This window comes from Daldinia childiae (assembly GCF_008694065.1).
Source record: "Daldinia childiae strain JS-1345 chromosome Unknown Scaffold15, whole genome shotgun sequence".
Lineage (NCBI taxonomy): Eukaryota > Fungi > Ascomycota > Sordariomycetes > Xylariales > Hypoxylaceae > Daldinia > Daldinia childiae.
Window position 1 is genome coordinate 201551 of NW_022984656.1, and position 23252 is coordinate 224802.

Below are 23252 nucleotides of genomic sequence, written 5' to 3' on the forward strand. Positions count from 1 at the left end.
CTATCAACCTTAATAGAAATAAGCAACGACAAATAAGTCAGCCTAAATAATTACGAACTCACCGGTTTTATCTCTTTCCTTCAAAAGTCAACGAGATTAGTATAAAATGGCGTAGATCAACTGAGTGTTATTATATTGCTCAATTAGGCCCGTGGATTAATGTCTTTAATATTTTGATATAACCATTATTCTTAAAAGAAGCTTTTCTTTCATCCAGTATAACTATACGTAAATATACGTAAATAACAAATCCTATTCACTTATATCGCTACATCAGAATTCCTAGGCCAAACATAGCCGTAAACATTGTATGGCTTTGTTGTTCCTAATACATTAAGCAGCTAGTTTCCCCTTCAACGATATTTTCTCTTACTCTCTACGTATATCTATAGTTAGTAATACCAAGTATGAGTGAAGCGGTCAGTTTCCAAGACCTCAGTATATTATACCCAGCGGAAACACCGACGCTATAATTACGCTTAAACTGGCGACTATACCGTTCTATTGACCTTATAATCCCTCAACACAAACAATCTAGGTAGCGTTCCTATACAATCAATCACAATAAGCGAGGGGACTAAAAACTGGTTCAACTCAATTTGTATAATTGACCAAGTTTAACACTCCTACACACATACATACATACACATCGTCCTTACTATTTAACACTAATCACGTCACATCTCAAAAAGTACCAAAACTTCAGTGCGGGGAGAAAGATTTCTCTATTAGTGCGTTTTCCGATTAGAAGGACTTATAGCTGCCAAAGTGCTAGCATAGCAACGAGCGGTGATGCAAGGACATCATCGTCATTCTCTCCATATCCGTGTTAGTGAAAGGGAGGGTTTGACTGACAGGCTAAGCCCACAGACATAATTTCTCCTATTCGGTCCTATCTACATCGCCGTGAAAAACCTCACTCGTACTAGCAGAAAAGAGAAGGCAGTACACGATCCACGCGTTTTAGGTATGCCGTACGCAATTCGTTATTTCCAGATTGATTGTTTGGTCTGTAGTTTGTAGTATAGAGGTTTTCTCTCATATCTAGTCGCCCGTAGTTGGGAAACCTTTTCCAAACCCTTCATTCCGGCAACGCCCCGAGGTTCCATTATCCGGCAAGTTCGATGTCATATATGAAAAAGTCATGATCCATCAAGTACCAGACCCGTACAATAAATTCCATAGACGTCTTTGCTGGATATAGTTTGGAACAACAACAGGGCTGAAATAGAGACCTGACGATGATCACAAGAGCTTTAAACGAACTACTTCATTATTACTTTATTCGTAGCGAGTCTGAAACCCGGGGTCGCGGCATCACAATGCGAAAGGGCCACAGGAGTTTCTGTCATATGAGAAGTGCGCACCAGAAGAGATGCATAGAAAAGTTTAGTTGTACACACTGCCGTCCAGGGATACACTGATTATCCGCACGGCTGCGACGAATGGATGAAATTTGCAACACTGCGTTGCAATCAAATATACGAAGAGACATATTGAGTGGGTGCTGCTGGTGGATTGAGTCTGATCAAATCTAAGGGGGGCAGCTGTTAAACGGAAAAGGTTGTACTTTATTCGATCATTTGACTCTGGAGAGATAGTTACGACTATGCCGCCGGGGTAGTCGGGGTGTGTCTACTCCAGTTCTCAGTTCGGGGTCTATAACTTCCACGTCCGCTCCGAGTGGATGGACGGCCGGGGGAATGTGATGAGGCGTGATCTCCGGCGTGGTCGGGATGTTCTCTTCCTCCGCGCTGCCCACCGCGGCCTGATAAACGACGAGGGGTTCCTCGAGGCCCAGATCGACGCGGGTTGCTGGTGGACCGGTTGTTAACAAAAGGCACTAGAACGGTCTTTGCTTCCGACATGAATGGTGTAGAAATTCTAATCACGCTCTTGCCATTTGATACTTCTGGCAGGAATCTCAAAGCTTCGGCACCTGTTGGATCAACTCGTAGTTTAGCGGGTGTAGGATCGAAGTTTGGTTCGACAGCTTGCCATAGTGCATCCGGTGCTTCATTGGGGAGTCGGACCGCCGGGAGCGAGCCCATCTCTTGCTCACCAAAACATTCCTCGGCCATCTCTTTGCTAGTGTAGTCACTATCATCAGAAGCTACAGAGCTCACCGAGTGTGAGAGACCAGGTAGCGCAACAGTTGCAGGGTCATACGAATGGGTATGCTCCAGCGCGATCTTGCTCGAAGAGTCTATAGCCATAGACTTCGCTTGATGGACCGGCTTCTTACCCATTAGATTGTTAATCTTATCCTGCCAATTCTCCTGGGACGCTATCTCGTGTGGCTTTTGAGGAATTCCCGCATATCCCTTACCTCTGCTAGAGGGACGGGGAACTGTAGCTTGCGCATTGCCCCGGATAGGAGCGGCGGCAGCAGCAGCGAATGAAATCGGTGCAGGCTTAGCGGATGAGACAAGAGGACTAGGGGCTGCAGAATTGGTCGGGGGTGGTAGCTTGACTATCGGACGAGTTGGTGGTAGGGCTACATGTGGACGAGTGACGTCGCCATCAAATACCGGATGGCCATCTGCGGTTGGAGGGGGCGGGGTCGGGGACTTAGTACGCGTCTCCTCCTGAGCATCGTTATCTTGTATGAGCATGTCTCGCGCAGAGGGGAAGAATCGTGAGCTGCTTCTGGATTGGGTTGCGGGCCCAGGCACATTTCGTCCGTTGTGGCTGACAGGGGGCTGCCTACCAAACTCGGGCCGTATACCGTTTGCTTCTTTAGCAGCAGCCTCTCTAGCTGCATCTCGAGCGGCAAAATCGGAGGGCATAAGACCTTTGCGTTTGGCAATCTCTTCCGCGGACAGCTCGGGTCGAAGTCGCTCATCTCTTCCGATATGTCTGGAACCGTTGAACGAACCGCTTGGTTGAGCCTCATTGTGGTTGGTAAATGGGTTAGTTGAGCCTCGCTTTGTGTCCTGTACATTGCCCCTGGGGCGCCAGGTATCTTTGATCGGAATAGTTGGGTTCTTCTCGTGGCTATGTATGAAGTCTTGCATCTCAGCCGCTCGCCTGCGATCATCTTCCTGAACATTGGCGGTGAAAGTATTCCATGTACTGGAAAGATCTTGTTCGGGAATATTGGAAGGACGGCCTCGGGGCGGGCCGATGGGAGGTATCCGGTTACTAGAGATTGTCTCGGGGCGTGTGGGCTGCTGCGAATTAGAGCGGGGAGGACCAATCGGTGCCGGGCGATGAATACGTTCCGGTGATCGGAGCCGGGTGAGCATCAGGCAAGGTTCCTAGGTCAGGATTAAACGTGCCATTTCCAAGGGAACGGTCGTTTCCGGGAGCACCCCAGACATTGCGAGAACTGTTTTGAGAACTTCCAACCCATGAGGTAAAACGTTCCGGATGTTGTGGAGCTTCGGGCCACGATGGTGCCGATTGAGATTTCGCATTAACATTTTGCGTTGAATGCCTTCCGGTTTGAGTAGCAGGTTGTTTGGTATCACCGTTGACCTGGCGATCAGAATTGGACTTGATCTTATTTATTGTGGCAGCAGAATCAGCTGCAGCTTCGGAAGGCGCTCCAGGCTTTCCCTCTGAGGTGGAGGGAATGCTTTCCCGTCCAGCGTGTGCAGATTGTGTAGAAGATTCGGGTTTTCCTTCCTTTTTGGCGCTCTTGCGCTCAGGCGGAGGTCCCATTGCCTTGAGCTTCTCAGCAATTCGGGCCTTACGAGCCTCTTCTTCACGGGCTTCTTGTTCTAATCTACGCTTAATGGCTTGCTCACGACGCTCACGCATCACTCTCCTTTGAACGGCAAATTCGTCTTCGTTGGATGGCGCGTCCGCACTAGGTGGGTTATATTGAGGTGTAGCATATGTTTGACCGGGAGAAGGACGAGGTTGGTATGGGTGACTAGGTTGGAGCCGCGGCGTAATCTGACTATTCACCGGGGAGAAAGTTGTGGAAATAGGGCTCTCGGCCCCAATAACGGAGCCAGCTTGAGACTGAATTACCTCGGGGGGCGGCGGAATATCGTATGGCTTTCCAAGTCTATGTGCCATGATACCACTCGTGCCACTAACATTAGAAGAGCCGCGACGGCGACCAAATGGAGCTTCATGAGCACTAGTTCTGCTTGTCTGAAAAGCCGCTGATGGTTCCGCAGGACCTTGTTGGTCGTGGTGTTGGGGACGTTGGAGAACAGCTGGCTGACGTCCATGAACATCATTCCTGGATCCTCTACGATCCGTCACCGGCTCGTAACGACCGGAGTGTGAATTAAATAATTGGCTGTGGTTGCCTGTATGACCTTCTCGGAAACCGGATCGACTAAAGTCATCTGCCGCAATCTCCTTAGTTGGGGGGGAGTCGCGCTATTCGTGGTAGCATCTCGTACCGGAGGACGCGAGACCGATGTAAGGCTGGATAAATCTGGTTGCCCGGGAGGAACTTTCTCTATAGGTGGCAGACGTGCCCATGGAGATTTAGCAGGCGTTGGTGGCGCAGGTGGTTTTGCAACGAGAGTAGGCTTCTCAGGAGCGCCTTTCAGCACAAGACTCTTACCCGTAGCCAAAGTGCCAGGTCTGACTGAGGGAGACTCGGTTGCGCTCGGGGTCGGCGCAGGCGATTTTGACTTGGGCGGCACGGGAGCTGGTTCTTTGCTAAGTGTAGCGTGAACGGTACCAGGGCTTGGTACGATTTCATCGGCTGATGGTAAGGTAATCTTGGTTCCGTCGGTCCACGTAATGGTTTCGGGTTCCCACTCTTCGTCATCATCGATATCCGCCCAGTTTGACTGACCCTTGGTATCCTCCGGCCCTAAACGGCCTGCCATATGGATGCCGTATTTATGCATGAGTTCCTCATCAGATAGCTTCTTTTGCTCAGGTTGAGCGGCCGCTGTGCAAGTTAGCAGGAAGAGTTAAAAATCACCGAGTTAAGATATCTTCCTATGACTTACGTCTATTGCGATTCCAGACAGTATTTGGGTCAGGGGCGGCGGCAGGTTTGCCGTTGTTACTTAGAGTCTTAGTAGAACCACCTAAGCTGCTACCGGATTTGGCAACAAGCTTCAGACGCGAAGCAGAGGCACTAGGAGTCGGTAGGGGCGTAGTGGAGGCGGAGTTGACAGCAGAATCGGGACGGGAGGTCGAATTCGTAGTAGATTTAGAGGCCAGAAAAGTGCGATTTACAGAAACCGACTTGAAGCTCTGGGGCTTCTTGAGACTTGAAGATGTACGCGCATGGTTTTTGTCACCGAGGCGTGCCTTTGATGTTTCCGTATCCGAACCACCGCTCACACTAACTTCAGCTGAGTTCACTAATTCGTCGACAATTTCTGCGATCTGCTTATGCTCGACGTCGGAGGAAACACCGTTTAGTGTAGCACTCGAATGGCTGGCATCCTGAGTGTCGTTGCTTGCAACAGCTGACTGAGCCTATAGTAGGATGCACGTGAGTAGATGAGTTGCGACAACGGCGCAGTTTAATAATCGCATAATCTTAGCAGGTAAGGGAGGAGATGGTAACAGGAAGGAGAAGAAAAGGAAGAGGGTAGGAAAAGGTATGAATCGGATTATGAATCGGATCACGAAGGGAGGGCGACACGGCTGTATACTTACGAGGGTGGGTTCAGTTAGAGATGCATCCGGCTTATTGAGGGTTGGCTCAGTCGCCATCATCCAACTCGAGATGTCGTGGAACGTAAATGTTTGCGTCGCGATCGAAGGGTAACAGTTGCGTTGCGCTTTTCGATCGAAGAAGATGGGTTGAATTAATGAGGCTGACAGATAAGTTTGAGGTGGTCAGTTCGAGGGTTTCGTACTTGGCAAATGGCGGGTTGAGAAATCGGGGTCAAGTTTGTTTAAGTCAGTTACTCACTTCGGTACCGGCTATGAAGGAAAAAAGAAGAGGTAATGTTTAATTCGTCGCGTTCGCAATAGACGCGATAAGTAAGTTTAATACAAAACCTCACTCTCTATTCGGGGATGGTGAGAGCGTATTATATTGCAATACCTCGGAGTACAGGTGGGTTGTTGCAGGTTGAAGGTTCAGGATGTCCTAACGACCTTTCAGCGTCGTGTTGTCAAAGTTTACAAGATCCCGAGCTTTTGGGGCTTGCGCAGAAAATAGTGGAGACGGTACGAGGAATTGGAAGACTGCCAGAACATTTGAACGCGGCTGGGAAAATGGAAAATGGAAAACGGAAATAGGAAAGTACCAGTACCTAGCGAGGCCTGCCAGGTGACGGTGTAACTGGTGAAAGTGGAGGCATGTGGCTACATACCTAAGGTACCTAGGTATATACTACCTAACCAGGTAGCACACTCGCAGTTGCCTAACACTTCCCCGACAACCGACAGAAGCCGATATGACAGCTGCAAGAGAGAAATAGAAAAATATAACTAGCTGAAATACGTACCTACTCTTATGCAAATATAGAATTGTCTGGGGAGTTGCTGGTATGAGGGTTGAAGTATCCGTAAGGAAATAAATATAAGGTAAAGTTGAAAAGGGAAAAGTAACAACTAGAATTATATTGATGACAGGAGGCAAATCGAGTAGTCACTTGAGATTATATGACTGTTGCCGAGGAGATTCAAACACCCATCACATTCTACGCTGTATAGGTAGTACTTATGTGCCTAACATAGAGTCATAATGGATCATGATTACAAACAAAATAGTGCAATGTTTAAAAAGAGGATGTATAAGCATAACTAAGTATAGTTTATCAAACTCTTTATAACTTCGTATACCAGTAGAATAGAGGTCACATAGGAGCAAAATAGGAAATTGTAGAATTCTTTTAGTGAGACTAAGCTCAGTTCTGTTCTAGTACACGATGGCTAGTCATACTCGGTACCATCTATCTTATGTACAAGTTGATTGACTCTACCCCCCGTTTTACTCAGTAACTCAATACCGAACTTGCTTAATGGGCATTGTTCTTGTGGTGACCTATGATAAGTTAGTATATGCTATAACTACATCTTACGTCTTACGAGGAGCCATTAGAACACTTACGTAGGTGGTAGTAGTAGGTCATGGGGTATCCAAGGAGGAGAAGGAAACCAATCGCGTGGATGATAGCTATAAGAACCCGTCAGTACGAATAGCACTCTACACCCAGGCAGCAACTGTGGAACGGCTATAGAACGTACGCTTGGCAGTAGGGTTCTTGCCAAAGTGCTTGGCCTGGTATCGTCCGAGAAGACCGGTGGCCTGGATCTCGGGGGCAGGTCCTCGGGGGAGTTTCTCGTAGAAGCTGACGACACGCTTCATACGAAGAGCATCAGGAGCAGTGCCGATAGCCTAAAAATATCCGTCAGTTAGCGATCCCCAAACTTTTGAATTTTGCGATATCCATTCCCAAGACTATCCAAATATCACGACAACCCCGAAATTAAGCCCTCCTCAACCGCACCATGTTGAAGTCTAGAATCGCAATAGAACGGGAGATCGGATAGCACCATGCGTAGGAGATTAATACATACATTCGGCGAAGCAACCTGAAGCAACTCAGTCAGTAGAGACACTTAAATATCCACAGAGCGGGACAAACCTTAGGAGGGATAAGGGTCGAAAGGGCCCGGCGAGTGACGAAGCTCATGATGGCGGCTGTAATCGCGAGGAGGGAAAAAGAAGGTAGAATAAAACCGAAAAGATCACAGAGGAGAATCAACTGTGTCAAGGATTGACGCAATTGGTAGTCTGCGATGCGATGCGATACTGGCGTAATTCGACAAAGGATTTAAGCTCAAAAAGCGAAAGTCGTCAATTGACGAAACGACGGATGGAAAAGACCTCGTCCAGTTACAATTTCACGTGGCCCGTGCACAGCCTTCCCATCCCATGTACACACACTAGCGCGGTAAACCTGCCGCCCCGATACCGACCCTCGACCAATCAAATCCCTCGCAGCATGATTATCTCAACCTCGAACTCTTAAATCGCCTCAATACAAGAATTTAATCCAGCTATCCAAAGCCTACTTAGGTACAACAGCCCGCCCTTTCCTGGCATTGTCCGGTAGTCACACCTAAGTCGCCCTCGCAGCTGCCGGACTCTCCCAAAAAAACAAAACCCAAAAAACAAAACACAACCACAACCACAACACAAACAACATGGCATCTCTCAGAACCCAAGCAGCGGCCGCCACCATGCTTCGAAGCGCGAGATTGGTTCCGAATAGGCAGGCTTTGGCCATGGCGCAGCGACGCTTTAAGACCGACGACTCGAGAACTTCTCTTGCCGAGACGACCGAACAAGCCGCCATTCCAGAGGAGAAGCCGCATAATGCTCCCGACTACGGTGTACATATTGACCGAGCTACGTCGTACGTTCTTCAGTGCCAATTCGTATTATATCGCTAGAAGTACGAGAGCATAGCCAATGCTAATTGGGATACATATAGAACATTCACACCTGTGCCGAAGCGAGTAATGGATGGTAGCGAAGACCATAGCGTTCTCCCTGCTGCTGTACTCTCTGGCGCACCTGTGGAACTACAGGCTAGAACCGTCCGGTAGGAAATGCCACTTATTCTATTTACAGGCAGCCTGTCTAATTTCGCATATAGCATCTACCAACCCTCTAAACCCGCCACGCAATCAGGAAATTGGGGTAGCCACCATTGGAGAATGGATTGGGACGTCCTAGCCAAGGGACACCGATGGGAGAACCCTCTAATGGGCTGGCAATCATCCGCCGATTTTATGCAAGGCACTAAGCTCGAATTCAAGAGCAAGGAAGACGCCATTGCTTTTGCCGAGAAACAGGGTTACGAGTATTTCGTACAAGAACCCAACGTTCGAGCTTTTACGCCGAAGGCTTATGCCAATAACTTCTTGTATACACCCAAGAAGCTAAAGCTCGTTCGAGCGAAATAGACGGCAAGAGATTAGTCTGGGAAAGTGACCATGGTTTTGTACATATATTTATAAAAATAGTATCTCGAGTATTCCTGGCCATAATGCCATAAGACAGCCGTAATTTCCATGATGCTTCCCTGTTTCCCTAAAAGCTCTATTGTGGATCATGCCTTGATGTGATCATAAGAGCCCTTTATATGTCTAGGTATAGACCTCCCTCGAGTACTATCAACCTAGAACCTTAAACGCCTAAAAAGTATTGTTTGCTCAGAGCCCATGAGCCTACAACTCCGGATACCGCCCATAATTGAATAACGCCTAAAAAAGCTTAATGAACGCCTGATATAAACGCCTTCCCTACACATGCCTGATCCAGAAGTTGCTTTCATTGTAATTGCTTGGTCGAAAAAATATCGACAGCACAAAAATGATAACGCCAGTCATTTACTGGGTCATAATCATCGACTCGTGGCCATTTTCCACTCTGAACCTATCAGAGTCATCACCATCTAAGCCTAAGTCGATCCGTGAAGGAAGATCTTTCTTGCCCTCCTTGCGGACCATTTCTTCACTCCAGGCTCTCATCTGAACTAAATGACGAATAGCAGCTTCTCTCCGTTGCTTTTGACGTTCTAGGATTGCTTTGTTAACCTTATCCGCAACATTTCGTCGAAGACCTGGATGCAGAAGAGCTGACAACGTAGGATCAAGATTGTCATGATCAAACACGAGAAGGGACATCGTCTTTTCCAGATCCTCCAAGAACTGTGGCGTGCGTGGAGCCTTAGGTCCCAGTTGAGTTTGCGCAAATTCCAAGGCCGGGCCGATGTCCCCGCTTGGTCGGGATTTTCGGATTAACTCCACCAGTTGGAGCCGAAGAAGGGCGAAGTGGAGTGGTTCATCTTCGTCCAGTATCTTTCTCATTGGTTAGCTGATATAGCAAGGAAGAAACGGAATTCAAGATTTTATTGAGTAGTATGATGCTCATAGAAAAAGTGGTTGTTCCTCATCAGTGACCCGGAGGCCATATGAGTGGTGCATGTAAACTCGTGTTTTAATCACGGCAAAGTAATGCAAAAAGACAGCGTAGCGAGGAATGGTTCTTACCGAAGGATCGAGATCATTCAGAGCATGCAAAGCATTTTCAATCTCCCCTCTATGTATAAATGTCTGAATCTGCTGCCTTGCATAGATACTGGAAGAGGGCTGTTGAGGTGATAAATTCGCTTCAGTTGAAAATTTTGCAGCAGCGTTAGGATAGCCGGCAACGGTCAGGTAATCGAGTATTAAGGCATTAATATCACTTGGAACCGCGTTAGCAAAGCAGTCTTCCATGTCTATCAAAATAATGCGTATGTAAGGAGCAAATATCAGAAAAAAAAGAAAACGGTCTCCGCATGATATTCTCAGGAGATTCCCATTGTGTTATATGTTACATCATAATAGAGCTCGAGACAAGTAGATTGGAAAAAGGATCATGGATTGCCATACCTCTTGGGGGTTTTAAGTTCCTCGACCTGCCGCATAAAAGGATGCTTCATTGATTTTGTCGTTGACGCTGACGAAGTCTAATTCGCGCAATATTAGTACCTATATAATAGCTATGAATGTTGACCTTCGCAGCAATTTAACATACCATTTTGCGATCTAAGATCTCTGAGATATACCTTGCGTGACGAAGATGGCTCTCGAGTAGCAGGTCGCTTGATGGCAATGACATGCCCTGTTGCGCCCACCCAGTCGCAGCTTGTATTGAAAATTAAAATAGTACAATTAAATCACGATGCGGAGTTTAAAAGAAGGCGCCCTGAAGGATATTCAGGAATTTCCGCCAAGAGGCTGAGCTTGTTGTTGATCGGGTGGTACATTGGAAGTGAAGAATGAAAAGTTAAGAATAGAAGTCAAGGATTTTAGAATGCGGGTAGGGACAGAAAATCCACGTGCAAAAATGAGAAAGGTTGGAACCTTCCATCTTTGTCTGCAATCTCGGCCGACGGGTCCCGACTTGTGGCTTGCGTATAAAAAGCCCTGATCAAATGCAGGTCCCGCCGTTTCATATGTGTCTACATAGGTACATAGGTACATAATTACTTATGATAGTTTTGTGGCTTTCGTCCTGTCATCAACACATGTCCCAAGCTCCAAAATGACTTGCTAAATTCGAACAGTCCACAACCCACACAGTTTCTTCTTAATCATGGTTGGTTTTACGAAGATCCTCCTTTTTCTTCTTATTGTTTTTATAAATGTATTTTCGATTTTGTTCACTTCTTTTCACAGAGGGCTTTTATAAGCTCTATTAATATACTTTCAACTTTGAAATACCCAGCTACCTATTAATTTATCTGGTGAAGCACTTCAATATTCACCACGTCTTATTCACTTATCTATAACCCTGTCATCTGCCTAGAACACACCTGACACTAAGTGGGCACGCGACATCAGTCGCTTCACTTCTTGACTTTCTAGACTCTATATTACGATCTTAGGCTGTATAAGAGCATCGCCTATTTCATGTCTTTTCTTATATGATATTTAGATCAAGCAGATAGCCATGAATACCGGAATTGGGTCGCCGGCCATCGTGGCTGACAACAACTCTGATACAATCGCTAAGAGAGTCCACTATAGTCCTCCATGGGCCGATTTGAGCATCATTGGCATTGCGGGCAGTTCTGGATCTGGGAAGTCTACTTTATCACACGCCATCGTCAGTAAACTGAATCTGCCATGGGTTGTCATCTTGTCAATGGTAAGTATAATTAGAGAAAGGGGGTAATTTCTTATCTTACGAATCATAGGACTCTTACTACAAGCCGTTGGGCCCCGAAGCTTCTAAGAAAGCCTTCCGCAACGAGTATGATTTTGACTCTCCAGAGGTTAGATCCCGGTATCCAGAGCCCTGCTATCATCGTATTAATACAGACTTTGTAGGCGATAGACTTTGATGCCTTGGTTCAGACCCTCCAGGACCTCAAAGCAGGGTGAGTATGTTGTAGATTTTGCAATAGTGCTTTCGTAAACATATGCACTAATATGCCTCTATTCAGTAAACGTGCCGAGATACCAATATACTCCTTTGAGAAGCATCAGCGTCTAAAAGAGACAACCACCATATACTCCCCGCATGTGCTTGTTCTAGAGGGGATCTTTGCCTTGTATGATCAGAGGGTGATGGATCTCATGGACATGAGAGTATGTATCCCCTATAATTAGATATAATACGGGATACGGTTCTAATTTACTAGTAGGTCTATTGTGAAGCAGATGCGGACACATGTCTCTCAAGGAGAAGTAAGTATATCGTATAAGGGCTAGAATCAAATAAGCAAGGTCTAACTTTTATAGTCCTGCGAGATGTTAGAGACCGAGGTCGTACGGTAGAAGGCTGTATCAAGCAGTGGTTTAGCTTTGTAAAGCCGAATTATGAAAAGGTAAGCCGTCTAGACCTTGCCGTAGTGCATATCTAACCTTCCCTTCAGTATGTCCTACCACAAAGGAACAATGCTGGTAAGTGGGCATATACTAGAATCTCTATGTCTTTTATCATTCATCATCTAGCCCGCTCTCCTGGCTGATTCCCCTATTCCAGACATCATCGTGCCACGTGGAATAGAGAATCGAGTTGCAATGGGTAAGTCATAGTCATTTTCCCACGAGAAACATACACTCATTAGCGCAGCTATGGTAACCCAGTATATCGAAAGAAAACTACTGGAAAAGTCAACGCGTCATCGAGCTGCTCTAAGAAGTCTAGAGGCCGGGTCTGAAAACGAGCCTCTTTCCGACCGAGCCATCGTTCTTAAGGAAACTCCGCAACTCAAAGCTATGAATACCATAGTTCAGGACATTGATACATCGAGCGAGGATTTCATATTTTATTTCGATAGGGTTTCATGCCTGCTCATCGAAGAGTATGTGTTCTATTTAAGTTCTGCCGTTGCTGCTTACTCACAATCATAGGGCCCTGAATAATGCTCACTTCAAAGAATTGGCCGTCGAAACCCCCTCTGGTAGACTATATAATGGTCTGACTCCTAAGGGCGAAGTCAGCGCAGTCATCGTGCTTCGCGGAGGCGCTGCCTTCGAGGGCGGGTTGAGGAGAGTAATTCCAGATGGTCGTACGGGACGGCTCCTCATCCAGTCCAACGTCCGTACTGGAGAACCCGAACTTCATTACCTGAAACTTCCCAAGGACATTAACACGCATGACACCGTGTTACTTTTAGATGCCCAGATGTCTAGCGGAGGCTCTGCGCTGATGGCCGTCCAAGTCCTCGTAGACCACGGAGTCCCGCAAGATCGTATCGTCTTTGCAACATACTCGGCCGGCTACGTAGGTGTTTATCGTCTGACGAAGGTGTTCCCAGAAGTCACCGTTGTCATCGGTAACATGGTCGCCGACTTCCAAGATAGGTGGGTTGAGAAGAGATACTTTCGCTGCTGAGACATGTACGCGTAAGCCTTAATACATGAACCTCGACGGAATTCGAGGACACCTCAATCGCTGTGAGTGTCAGATTATAAGTCTCATTCATATTATACCAGTTGCGTATAAGAGGTTACATACCTCCTATATATATCTCAGATACCATCTTATATTTTAAAATGGTATTGGAGATCGGCAAATTTAATACGCATCATTGATCAGTCGTCCAATCTGAATGTGCTCTATACGATATTCTGCGGGGATCCCACCTTTGAATTTGTCAGCCGTCGGCTATGAAGGATCATGAGACAACATCACTCTTCCTCATCTGGTATTAGATGCATGTTCGGTCGTAGTCGTGAAAGCGAGCGTAATTTTCTGATAATAACAATAGTAGCAAGTAATTATCTATATGATATCTCATCTTACAACTTCATATTGCTTAAATAACCCCTATTTTATCTAAAATGGCCAATAGAAAGCCAGTCTTAGTTTTCAGTCCCGGAGCGTGGCACACGCCCGAATACTTCCAGCCAACGACATCGCGCCTCATAGAGGCGGGTTTCACCTGCGACGCTGTATCCCTGCCGAGCGTCGGTGCGGAACTAAAATCGCCAGAATTCCCATCGATACCCCAGAGCTTCGATGCAGACGTCACAGCTATACGCGAGACAATCCTCGAGCACCTAGATGCTGGCTGTGATGTCGTGCTTATAGCACATAGCTACAGCGGTGTCGTCGGTAGCGAAGCCGTCGCAGAATTAGACACCACATCCCGGACCCGCGCCGGGGAGACCACCGCCGTCATACACCTCATCTACGTATCGGCTCTTGTAGTCGACGTCGGATCACAGTTATGGCCGACCGGGAGTCCAGCGTTTCCGGATCAGGTCAGAGTGGAGGGGGACTTGGTGTACCGCGTGCCGGAGAAACTAGACGAGGTCTTCTATGGGCGGTGTACTCCGGCGCAGCGGGAGTTACTCGTGCGATGTCAGCGGAGCCATGCTCGGGGTGCTTTTACGAGTCCTACGACGCATGCGGCATGGCGGGTTATCCCGACTACGTATGTTAAGGCCAGAGAAGACCCGCTAGCGGACTTTTTGGCAAAACCCCAGGCGGGGCATAGATTTGAGGAAGTTGTTGAGGTGGGAGGGGGGCATTTTCCGTTTGTGACGGCTGCGGAGGAGGTGGTGGGGGTTATACAAAGAGTTGTCGAGAAAAGTACGAGGATCGTGTAGTATGTTTACGCCAAGGCGATTTTCTCTTCTCACTTATTTGCCCTTAGTATAACAACTTATAGTAGTTATATCCTATACAACAATGTAGATTAACAACCTTATTACATAACAGACATAGGAATGCATTACTCTTGTAAGTGAGCTGCCTAGCAAAGAATCATCCCCGACTTTCTACCTAAGACGAAGACTTCGGAGAAATTTATTGGCATATCTAATAAGGACAAGCAGATAGATGCAAAGCCTTGGTCGTTTCATTATATTTCATAAAATCGTTACTATTCCCGAGGTTAGTTCTAAGTTATTAGATAGCTTCGCGGAGATGGACACCGGAACTTCCCAAAATGGCATCTCCGTCATACATCTCCGACCTCACTCAGACCGCTGCATTTGGTGACTGCAGTTCTCCTTAAGAGGAATGATCGAATGCAAGAACTTGATTTCATATGTAGCGAATCTGCAGATATAGACAACTACAGAATAGACGTTCCCGTTGAAGTTTCAAAATGTCACTGCTTCTCCGCAGCCGAGTCGTCTCATTTGGCGGACGTCGTGCCTTTGCATCTTTTGCTCAGCCTAGACACCTACGACATATACCTACAGTAGTGAAACCTTCTCGCATAGAGGTTCAGAAGGGGTTCTTGATGCTCGAAATTTGGAGAAGGCAGTTGGTGCTATGCACAGAGACGGCCTCGTTGTCGTTGAGGATGTAATCTCTCACGATGCGTTAGACCACCTAAACAAGAAGATGGTGGAAGATGCGCGAGTTCTACAAGACCGAGGTGAAGATGGTCCTTTCAATTATAATACGGGGAACATACAACAAGACGCCCCTCCGGTAGCCGAGTATTTTAACCCTACTATTTTTACAAGTGAGTGTCTTTTATAATGTACCGTTCATTGTATACATATCTATAAAACTAATAACATCCAGATCCCATTGCAACTCAGATCACGACTGCGGTGCTCGGCCCCCGTCCCAAGTGGACCTTCTGCTCGGCCAACTCAGCCATGCCGGGAGGAACTCCGGCACGCCAACCAGTACACTCCGACGCAGACTTCCAACATCCGGACCACCCATTCGCGCTGGTCGTCAACGTTCCCCTTGTCACCATGACACCGGAGAACGGCTCAACGGAGATCTGGCTCGGAACTCACAAGCACGACGCAAACGTAGACGGGCAAGAAGGCGCTCACGGTGAGAGAGCTAGTGGTCGCATACGGGACAGTCTTCTAGCCGAGCGCAAAGAGGTGTGTCCGCCATCCCAGCCCGTAATTCAGAAAGGCAGTGTTGTGATACGAGACCTGCGACTCTGGCATGCGGGCATGCCAAATCTGGCGCGCGATGTCCGCGTCATGCTTGCCATGATCCATTTCGCGCCGTGGTATAGGAATTCCATGCGTCTGGCAGTTCTCCGAGGACATCAAGCCTGTTCTGGAAAAGCTGGAGAGTGAGGGCCGCTTGGGGTTGGAGGTCCCGGTGGATTGGATAAGTAGAGAGGAAGCGCTCAGGACATACCTGAATAGGGGTTTTGGAAACAGCTATGATTTCAACCAGGCGCCTTAGGTTGTTTAGTATAGTATTATTCGTGAGTCTTCCATATCATGTCTGGACTATTTGTTAGTTAAACTAAATTGTAAGTATGGAAAAGGGGGCAATATTGGCGACTCATATTGTAATGTCTTACATGCCTCCTTGGGTTAGTCCGAGGATGATATTACTCAATTATGGATCTCAGATTATCAGCCGCTAGAGCCAAATACAGTCGATCCATGGATTTGGGATTGTTACCCTTGAATTTATCTACATGAGGTTAGCAGTCCGGTGGTCTAGGCAGAAAGAAACCAGACGCAGCAACGATACCGAAGAATATAGGGTAGGTAATTAAAACCCAACGTAAGGGAAACCCCACGCTGTCCCGATTCGTCGTCTCTCATATCCGGTGTAAGTGAGCTATCGCATTTCACCAATAGATCAATTAATACATAGCAGCTCTCACGCAGCTGTGGCAATAATGAAACCTACGCGTAGCATTTTCTCGTGGATTCTTGCCGCAGCAATCCTAGCGACCGGAACTGCGGCCGGCTCCGACTCAGCGGCGGCGCCAACGGTCGATCTCGGGTACGCGACTTACCAGGGCTACTACAACGACACGTACGACCTTAATATCTGGAAGAGGTAAGTGATTTATATATAGAATTTTATTGAATTCCAGGCTAAATTTTATTAGTATTCGTTATGCTGCAGCTCCTATTGGAAAGTTACGGTGGCAAGCGCCTCAGCCTCCCTTCTGGAACAATACACAAGTGACACCGGCGGTCAACCAGCCGCCTCTATGCCCGCAGACGGGAGCCTATGGTGTCCCCAAAGCCTACGGCTTCAACTCTGGTCTAGGTGATGAAGACTGTCTCTACCTCAATGTATACGCAGCTCCTAATGCTTCGAATCTGCCTGTCTTAGTCTGGATACGTATGTATCTCACTTCCATCTCTTGGCAAGGCGCAGTCTGCCTTATTGATGCACATAATTCTGACTCTGTCACTTAGATGGAGGTGGCGACTCTGTCTTCGGAGCGACATACGACCCGAGTGCTTGGATTAACACTAATGGCAATGGTTTCATCGCTGTCGAAATCCAGTACCGGTTGGGAGCATTCGGGTTTCTCGCTTCCGCCGAAGTCAAGGAGCGTGGTCAACTCAACGCCGGCCTTCTAGACCAGCGCTTCGCTCTGCAATGGGTTCAAGAGCACATCTCTAAGTTTGGCGGCGATCCGAACCGTGTTACTATTGGCGGGGAGTCATCAGGTGCTGGTTCGATTATACATCATGTTTTGGCCTACGGTGGTAAAGAGTCAAATCTCTTTAAGAATGTTGGTGTGCATTTTACCATAGAAGCTCAGTTTCTAGGTTACTGATTCGCATCTAGATCATCGCCGCAAGCCCATATCTTCCACCAGTATACCGGTATAACGATACCGTCCTAACGGCTCGCTATGACAAGTTCGTCGAGTTGGCCGGCTGCAGCGAGACTTCATTTAAGTTCAGCAATCACTCTTGCACATTTGATTGCTTGCTAGATGCCGATACTACTGTGTTGCAGAACGCGAGCGGTACTGTTTCTACGACTCAGGGTTATTTCGGTAGTTTTGCATTTCTACCGGTCATAGATGATGATTACATACAAGGTCGGCCATCTGTGCAGCTCTCGCAGAGAAAGGTGAATGGAAAGAGGCTCCTCGTTGGTGTATGCACGCCTTTCTGTTAGTCTCGGATATAATACTGATATAATATAGAATAACGCCAATGAAGGCGTGCCCCTGACGAACCCAGATGTTGATACCAGAAATAAATACGACAGCTTCGTCTCGAACACATTCCCTTTATTCACTCCGGAAGACGTCGCATCCCTTAATACTGTTTATAGCATCAATTCCTTACCAAGTGATGATGGCATTCTGTACGACACGCTCGGGTTTTCCGGGCCAAGTGCGTTGTATAAGTCTGGCATAGCCACGGGTATACAACAAGCCGTTTTCAACATGGCAGCCGAAACGACGTTCGACTGTCCGGCGCAGTGGATTGCCGAGGCATTCAGCACCGGCCCCCGGCACGCGTGGAAATATCAATACTCCGTTACGCCATCCTACCATGGTGCCGATCTGAATTCTTACTTCTCCATCGGCGCCACATTCCCCAGCCCGGAATTCAAACATGCAATGCAGAAGATCTTGGGGAACTTCATCATCCATGACACTCCCGTCATTTCCGTTATAGATGCAACTGGTAGCTACTCAAATGCAACGGTTCCGATTGGCCCGGGTGGAAATATTGAGTGGCCGGAATTCACTCTGGAGAATCGGGTGCAGATGAATTTAAACACTACCGGGGGGAGTGTGTCTAAAGTTACGGTACCTCCTTATCTGAATTATTACATACGAAATGGTCCTGGAATTGTGAATATCTTTAACCTCACCAATTCATACACCTGGGAGGCCGGCCGTGGTCAGCGCTGCGATTTCTGGCGTGATGTTTCCGAGAGAGTGCCGCAGTAAATACTTTAGATAGCCTTGCCTTTAGATCTAGACTTGATGACAATTTGTAGATATCTTGAGCTATTAATTTAATAACTGCTTATTGTCATGAGCCTACCTTGTGGCGATACACCGTGAGATATTACTTATATGGAAAAATCTTAGTTACCTTAATTCTGATACACAGCCCTCTATTTCGATGGAAGAGAAGACGTTGGAAATAGGCGTTTATTCGTGCGAATAAAAACACTGCATAAGCTTTCTTATTGGTTGGCGTATCGCTTTTGGTATGGGGGTGCATTTTAATATAACATCTCAGGTCCAACAAAGTATGAGACATTCGAAACAAAAGGTTCATAAGAAACTAATAATAAGCCAAACAAATAGGTGAATCAAACTACTTTGTAACCCACTAAAACAAACGAGAGGCTGATGGATATGATTTATCATGTTACTTGTAGGACTAATACCACGTGTTGGTACGTGGTCATGCTTCAGCCCAGCTAACATAGACTCAGTAACATGACAAGTCGCCATCTACCTCACATTCGCATAGCCTTAGACATAGGTACGTAGGCGTTTTAGAAGATAGAATATTTAAACCATGCTTACCCTCCCTATAAAATCTTAGATGAACTAGAATTTTTTTTTTCCTTTTTCAACTGTACATCTTACGCCAGGTCTTGGCAATACCAATAATTCTCAACATCGCATAAAAAACAACTATAAAATTAGCGACGATGCATCAGGGCGGAGTAAAAAATTGGTGGCAAAGAAATCATATAGAGGGATGGCGGTTCCCTAAAATGCCAATCAAGAGGGAATTAATCTATCGCATCTTCCGAGCCGCGTATCCCCAAGGCGCAGTAAGTACCTAAATTATACTCAGCCTCATATAAGACACCATTCGTGGTCTCGCGAATTCGTATAAACATATAATTCCGAAAACACAGGATTTCCCTCTTTTCCTCCCTACACCCCTATTATCGCATAGCGCCAGGTTACTAACCAACTATTCCATAGTTCGTCGACGACAATCTGAAGATGGTAGAGCTTCGAGACAAGGAGGAAGTCTGGCAAAACCTAAAAGCCGAGATCGACGCAGCGCGCGCCGATCTCGAGTTGCTCATCTTCAGCACACCCGAGACACACGGGATGTCGCCGAAAGACATAGGCGCGTTTAGGAACTACTATACTCTGGTGCTAGACGACGCAGAAGGATCTCTATTTAGATCGCAGAACGGGCGATATCTCGAGTTCAGATGTATGGAGGAGCTGCTCGTGCGGTACAAAATGAACTATAAGAATATGTGGAAGTTGTCGTCTTTCAGCCCGAGTTTCGCCATTCCCCCGGTTGGGGGATATAGGTATGCGGCGGATGCTTTGGAAGTGAAAGCGGGCTCCGACTTGCATTTTCTGACGATTAATTATTCGAAGTTGGGAGGAGGTGTGCGGTTCCCAGTTCCGTGAAAAAGTTGGTGCATATTGCAAGGGTTGTGTGATATAAATAGGAGTTATCGGGGGACGAGAGCACTGGTATTGATATGTTAATTGTTAATAGCTAATTGAAACCTACTTAATATAGTACGATGCTGGTATTGATACAACTCTTATTGCCAATATTATAAATAAATTACCGAAATGTTACCATACGGGTGAATAATGGGTAGTTTGGTGGGAGGAGCTGGGGTCGTAGATATAAGAATATGCAAGAGTCTAATAATGATGCAAATATTTTGTATGTTCGAATTACTGAAATATGGTAGTATCTTCAAGATGGCGCGCTGGGCTTTGGGGTCGAAGTATAACAGCGAATAGAGGTATAGTTTCCAGAGATACTTACTGCTTTATTAGGTAGTATCTACCTAGTGTCCGTGGTAGAGGCCTTAGTTAATAGAGTTGATATGTTTGAGATTATTATAGGAGTCTGGAGCGAGTTGTCCCGATGTCTGTGCCCCTCCGTTCAGGTTGGAGATTCGGGGCTAGCACTGAAGCAACAGGAGTCTAGTAAGGAGCTTCCGGGGCGTGGGCAACATCTTATAATTAAAAATATCGACTATTTTTAAGAACAAGGCGAATAATGATGCGTGATACTTCAGTAACGTTGTAGACTCAATATAACTTGTAGTTGAGTTTCATAACAAGCCCCGTGATTGTGATAAAATGTACGACACAGTGTTGGGCGCTCCCGGCCGGTAAGGAATAATTATAATGTATTGTGAGATACGCTTTGCCAATTGCGTCCCATCACAGGTTCAGCACTCATTTCGTCGTGAAATATTCTAAATTTAATTGGCGGTAAAGAAATAATACTATTGATACGATGATGACTTTGAATTCGAAGAGATATTCAGGTTAATGTAGAGATGTTGTGTCATCTGACCTTTCTTATATAGTCCAGTATATACTAGGTACCTTAGTAAATAGGGGGGGCACATCTTCGTCTATATACCGCATCTTATATTAACTGGAAGACCTTGTATAGAGTTTATAATACGCGATAGGGAACGTTGTGGTACTGTAATTATCCCGATTTCATAAATATACGAAGGTGTCACTCATTGTAACGAAGTATCGGACGCCACTTGATACAACCTACTCCTCACTGGCATTTATAATGAACCCCCCTTTTTATTAAGAGGGAGAGTAAATACGAAAGATTGCGAGGCTCTTATAAAGACTATTTTTCGATACCTGGCACCGGGCCCTGGAAAATCAACTCAGCTATAATCAGCATCCAGTGCCCATAAAGCCCCATCGACCCTTTCTGAACAATGCTACCATAATAATTGAGGCATCGAAGGTTTTAAGAGGCTGATTCCAGACCTGTCCTAGCTGATTGCTTAATCAAGAAAGAACCCTAAACTATTCAAACAAAAAACATTTCTTTTTCGACCTGAGGTTGCACGAGAAGGAAGTTGTATCTTTCCCCCCTTGTTTAGGAGGTAGTTTAAAAATGCTGCTTTACGTAGTTTGAATCATTCATGTTTCTCCCCTAAAGTATTTATAGCAAACATCGTATCTCGACATATAAAATGACCATTACCTGAGGAGTTAGGTATAAGCCAAGATATTTCAATTGATAAGTGATTTTTCATTGCGGCATATACGGGTGGCTGATAAATGTTACCTATTCCAGGTAAGTCATATAGATGGCGTTTTTTAGCTCTCAGCTTCATCGGTAAAACCCGTTATCTTGCCTTGACTTTACGACTTCGTATTGCTAATATGTTTTCGATATGAAGGTTATTGTAAATATGTATAGTAAGGCTACCTAGGGTATATCGGAGAATATTCAGCTCTTCTCGGGACTTAATAGCCTACCGCCTTTCCGAAATGCGCGCGTGTTTTGCCCGCAATCTGCAAATTTGAGCTCCTAGATAGGCAAGTAAAAGGTGGCGTGAGGTGTCCTGTAAGACATCAAACCGGTCAACCGATACGGAGTAGGTATTGTATTTTCGCGCTGCAAGGGATACACGTGTTTGGTGCTTACCCGGTGACGGAGGGCAAACAGAATACCACCCCACCTTGGTTGAATTCAGCTCTGGATAGGCGTTTGTAATCCCTATCCTACTTGTCTCGGTAGGCTTTCAGATTTGTATCGCACGACATTGGTGAGACTTGCATAAGATCTAGCGATCTGCGTAGAATGCCAGTAAGCGCCTAGTCTTGTAAGCCCCAAAATCCCAATGAACGGCATGACGCTCGATCGGGGTCTGACTTGTCTTTGATCTGTGCAACGACAGAGTGCGGTCAATATATATATTATAATGTGTTACATGCCTGCTCATTTCCATCTCGTCATGACCCGTTAATACTCATGTATCTAGATCAATACCAACTACTATATGACTATAATCGCTATGGTCGCAGCTAACTATAGCCCCGAATATCTTGCTGAGTCTAGAGTGGCATTAGCCAATGTGTTTTTCTCAATCCCAATCCCCATTGAGGTTTTAAGCACGATTTTCAGGCTATGGGTTAAGACAAGGCTGTCATCACAGCGCCGCTTAGCTTTCGACGACTACTTTATCGTCTGGGCTACAGTATGTATACCTGTCAATCAATATAGTATAGTTCGCGGATAATTCTTACACTTCTTTTAGATAACCGCTGTCGCAGTGTGTATTGCGGGGTTCGTTTGTGGTTTGTAGGATCCAAACTCTGGTCTTGAATAGGTATAATTCTGATTTGTGTTATTAAAGTAAGCTTCTGGTGGTCTTGGACACCATATAGAAGCGGTCCCTGAAGAAGACGTAGAAGATTTCCTTTTGGTAAGCTTGGAAATCCTCTTGCTTTAAAACTAACGGACAGCCTAATATTCAATAGGGCGACTATATATTCAGCCATTTTTACGACTTCGCCATTGCTAGCACCAAGCTTTCAGTGTTAACTCTATATTACCGCATCTTCGCCTCGACCAAATTTCGCATTTTAGTTATTGCCACCGCTATTTGCGTTGTCATATGGCTCATAGCAATGGAAATCATATTAGGGCTAGGGTGTCAACCTATTCAAGGTTGGTGGAATGCTACAGCTACTACAACGGCTACCTGTGTGGACAAGTTGGCTTTCACATATTCTACTAATATCCTAAACTTGATATTTGATATTTGGATATTCACTATGCCAATACCCATCATTCTTGGATTACAAGCCAGTATGGAAAAGAAGATAGGCCTCTGCTTCCTGTTCTCAATGGGTTTGGGGACGTGC

The 23252-nt window shown here is 46.2% G+C and overlaps 7 protein-coding genes across 7 annotated transcripts; 4 read left to right on the plus strand and 3 right to left on the minus strand.

The window, feature by feature from the left end:
* Positions 1 to 1579: 1579 nt before the first annotated feature.
* On the minus strand, positions 1580 to 5649 carry GL218_08988 (uncharacterized protein; the record flags this gene model as incomplete). The annotated part of the gene is made up of 6 exons (XM_033585805.1): positions 1580 to 1843; positions 1911 to 3144; positions 3197 to 4176; positions 4365 to 4867; positions 4929 to 5406; positions 5590 to 5649. The coding sequence occupies 6 exons, from the start codon at positions 5647 to 5649 to the stop codon at positions 1580 to 1582; spliced, it is 3519 nt and encodes a 1172-aa protein (XP_033440053.1).
* A 1253-nt stretch (positions 5650 to 6902) lies between these two features.
* On the minus strand, positions 6903 to 7580 carry GL218_08989 (ATP synthase subunit f, mitochondrial; the record flags this gene model as incomplete). The annotated part of the gene is made up of 5 exons (XM_033585806.1): positions 6903 to 6928; positions 6995 to 7060; positions 7132 to 7282; positions 7465 to 7479; positions 7533 to 7580. The coding sequence occupies 5 exons, from the start codon at positions 7578 to 7580 to the stop codon at positions 6903 to 6905; spliced, it is 306 nt and encodes a 101-aa protein (XP_033440052.1).
* Positions 7581 to 8094: 514 nt separating this feature from the next.
* Positions 8095 to 8859, plus strand: GL218_08990 (NADH-ubiquinone oxidoreductase 21 kDa subunit, mitochondrial; the record flags this gene model as incomplete). Its single annotated transcript, XM_033585807.1, has 3 exons — positions 8095 to 8306; positions 8385 to 8495; positions 8550 to 8859. 3 exons carry the CDS (start codon positions 8095 to 8097, stop codon positions 8857 to 8859), a joined length of 633 nt encoding a protein of 210 aa, XP_033439977.1.
* Positions 8860 to 9285: 426 nt separating this feature from the next.
* GL218_08991 (Glucose-induced degradation protein 8 like protein) lies at positions 9286 to 10480 on the minus strand (the record flags this gene model as incomplete). Its single annotated transcript, XM_033585808.1, has 4 exons — positions 9286 to 9756; positions 9949 to 10144; positions 10333 to 10409; positions 10478 to 10480. 4 exons carry the CDS (start codon positions 10478 to 10480, stop codon positions 9286 to 9288), a joined length of 747 nt encoding a protein of 248 aa, XP_033439978.1.
* Positions 10481 to 11395: 915 nt separating this feature from the next.
* GL218_08992 (Uridine-cytidine kinase-like 1) lies at positions 11396 to 13288 on the plus strand (the record flags this gene model as incomplete). The annotated part of the gene is made up of 10 exons (XM_033585809.1): positions 11396 to 11593; positions 11643 to 11720; positions 11776 to 11825; positions 11892 to 12036; positions 12093 to 12135; positions 12190 to 12275; positions 12324 to 12351; positions 12434 to 12475; positions 12524 to 12755; positions 12805 to 13288. The coding sequence occupies 10 exons, from the start codon at positions 11396 to 11398 to the stop codon at positions 13286 to 13288; spliced, it is 1386 nt and encodes a 461-aa protein (XP_033440019.1).
* A 449-nt stretch (positions 13289 to 13737) lies between these two features.
* Positions 13738 to 15960, plus strand: GL218_08993 (Kanamycin B dioxygenase; the record flags this gene model as incomplete). The annotated part of the gene is made up of 3 exons (XM_033585810.1): positions 13738 to 14333; positions 15109 to 15377; positions 15440 to 15960. 3 exons carry the CDS (start codon positions 13738 to 13740, stop codon positions 15958 to 15960), a joined length of 1386 nt encoding a protein of 461 aa, XP_033439976.1.
* Positions 15961 to 16520: 560 nt separating this feature from the next.
* On the plus strand, positions 16521 to 20006 carry GL218_08994 (Lipase 5; the record flags this gene model as incomplete). Its single annotated transcript, XM_033585811.1, has 6 exons — positions 16521 to 16684; positions 16737 to 16975; positions 17053 to 17375; positions 17432 to 17749; positions 17799 to 18545; positions 19560 to 20006. 6 exons carry the CDS (start codon positions 16521 to 16523, stop codon positions 20004 to 20006), a joined length of 2238 nt encoding a protein of 745 aa, XP_033439974.1.
* Positions 20007 to 23252: the final 3246 nt, after the last annotated feature.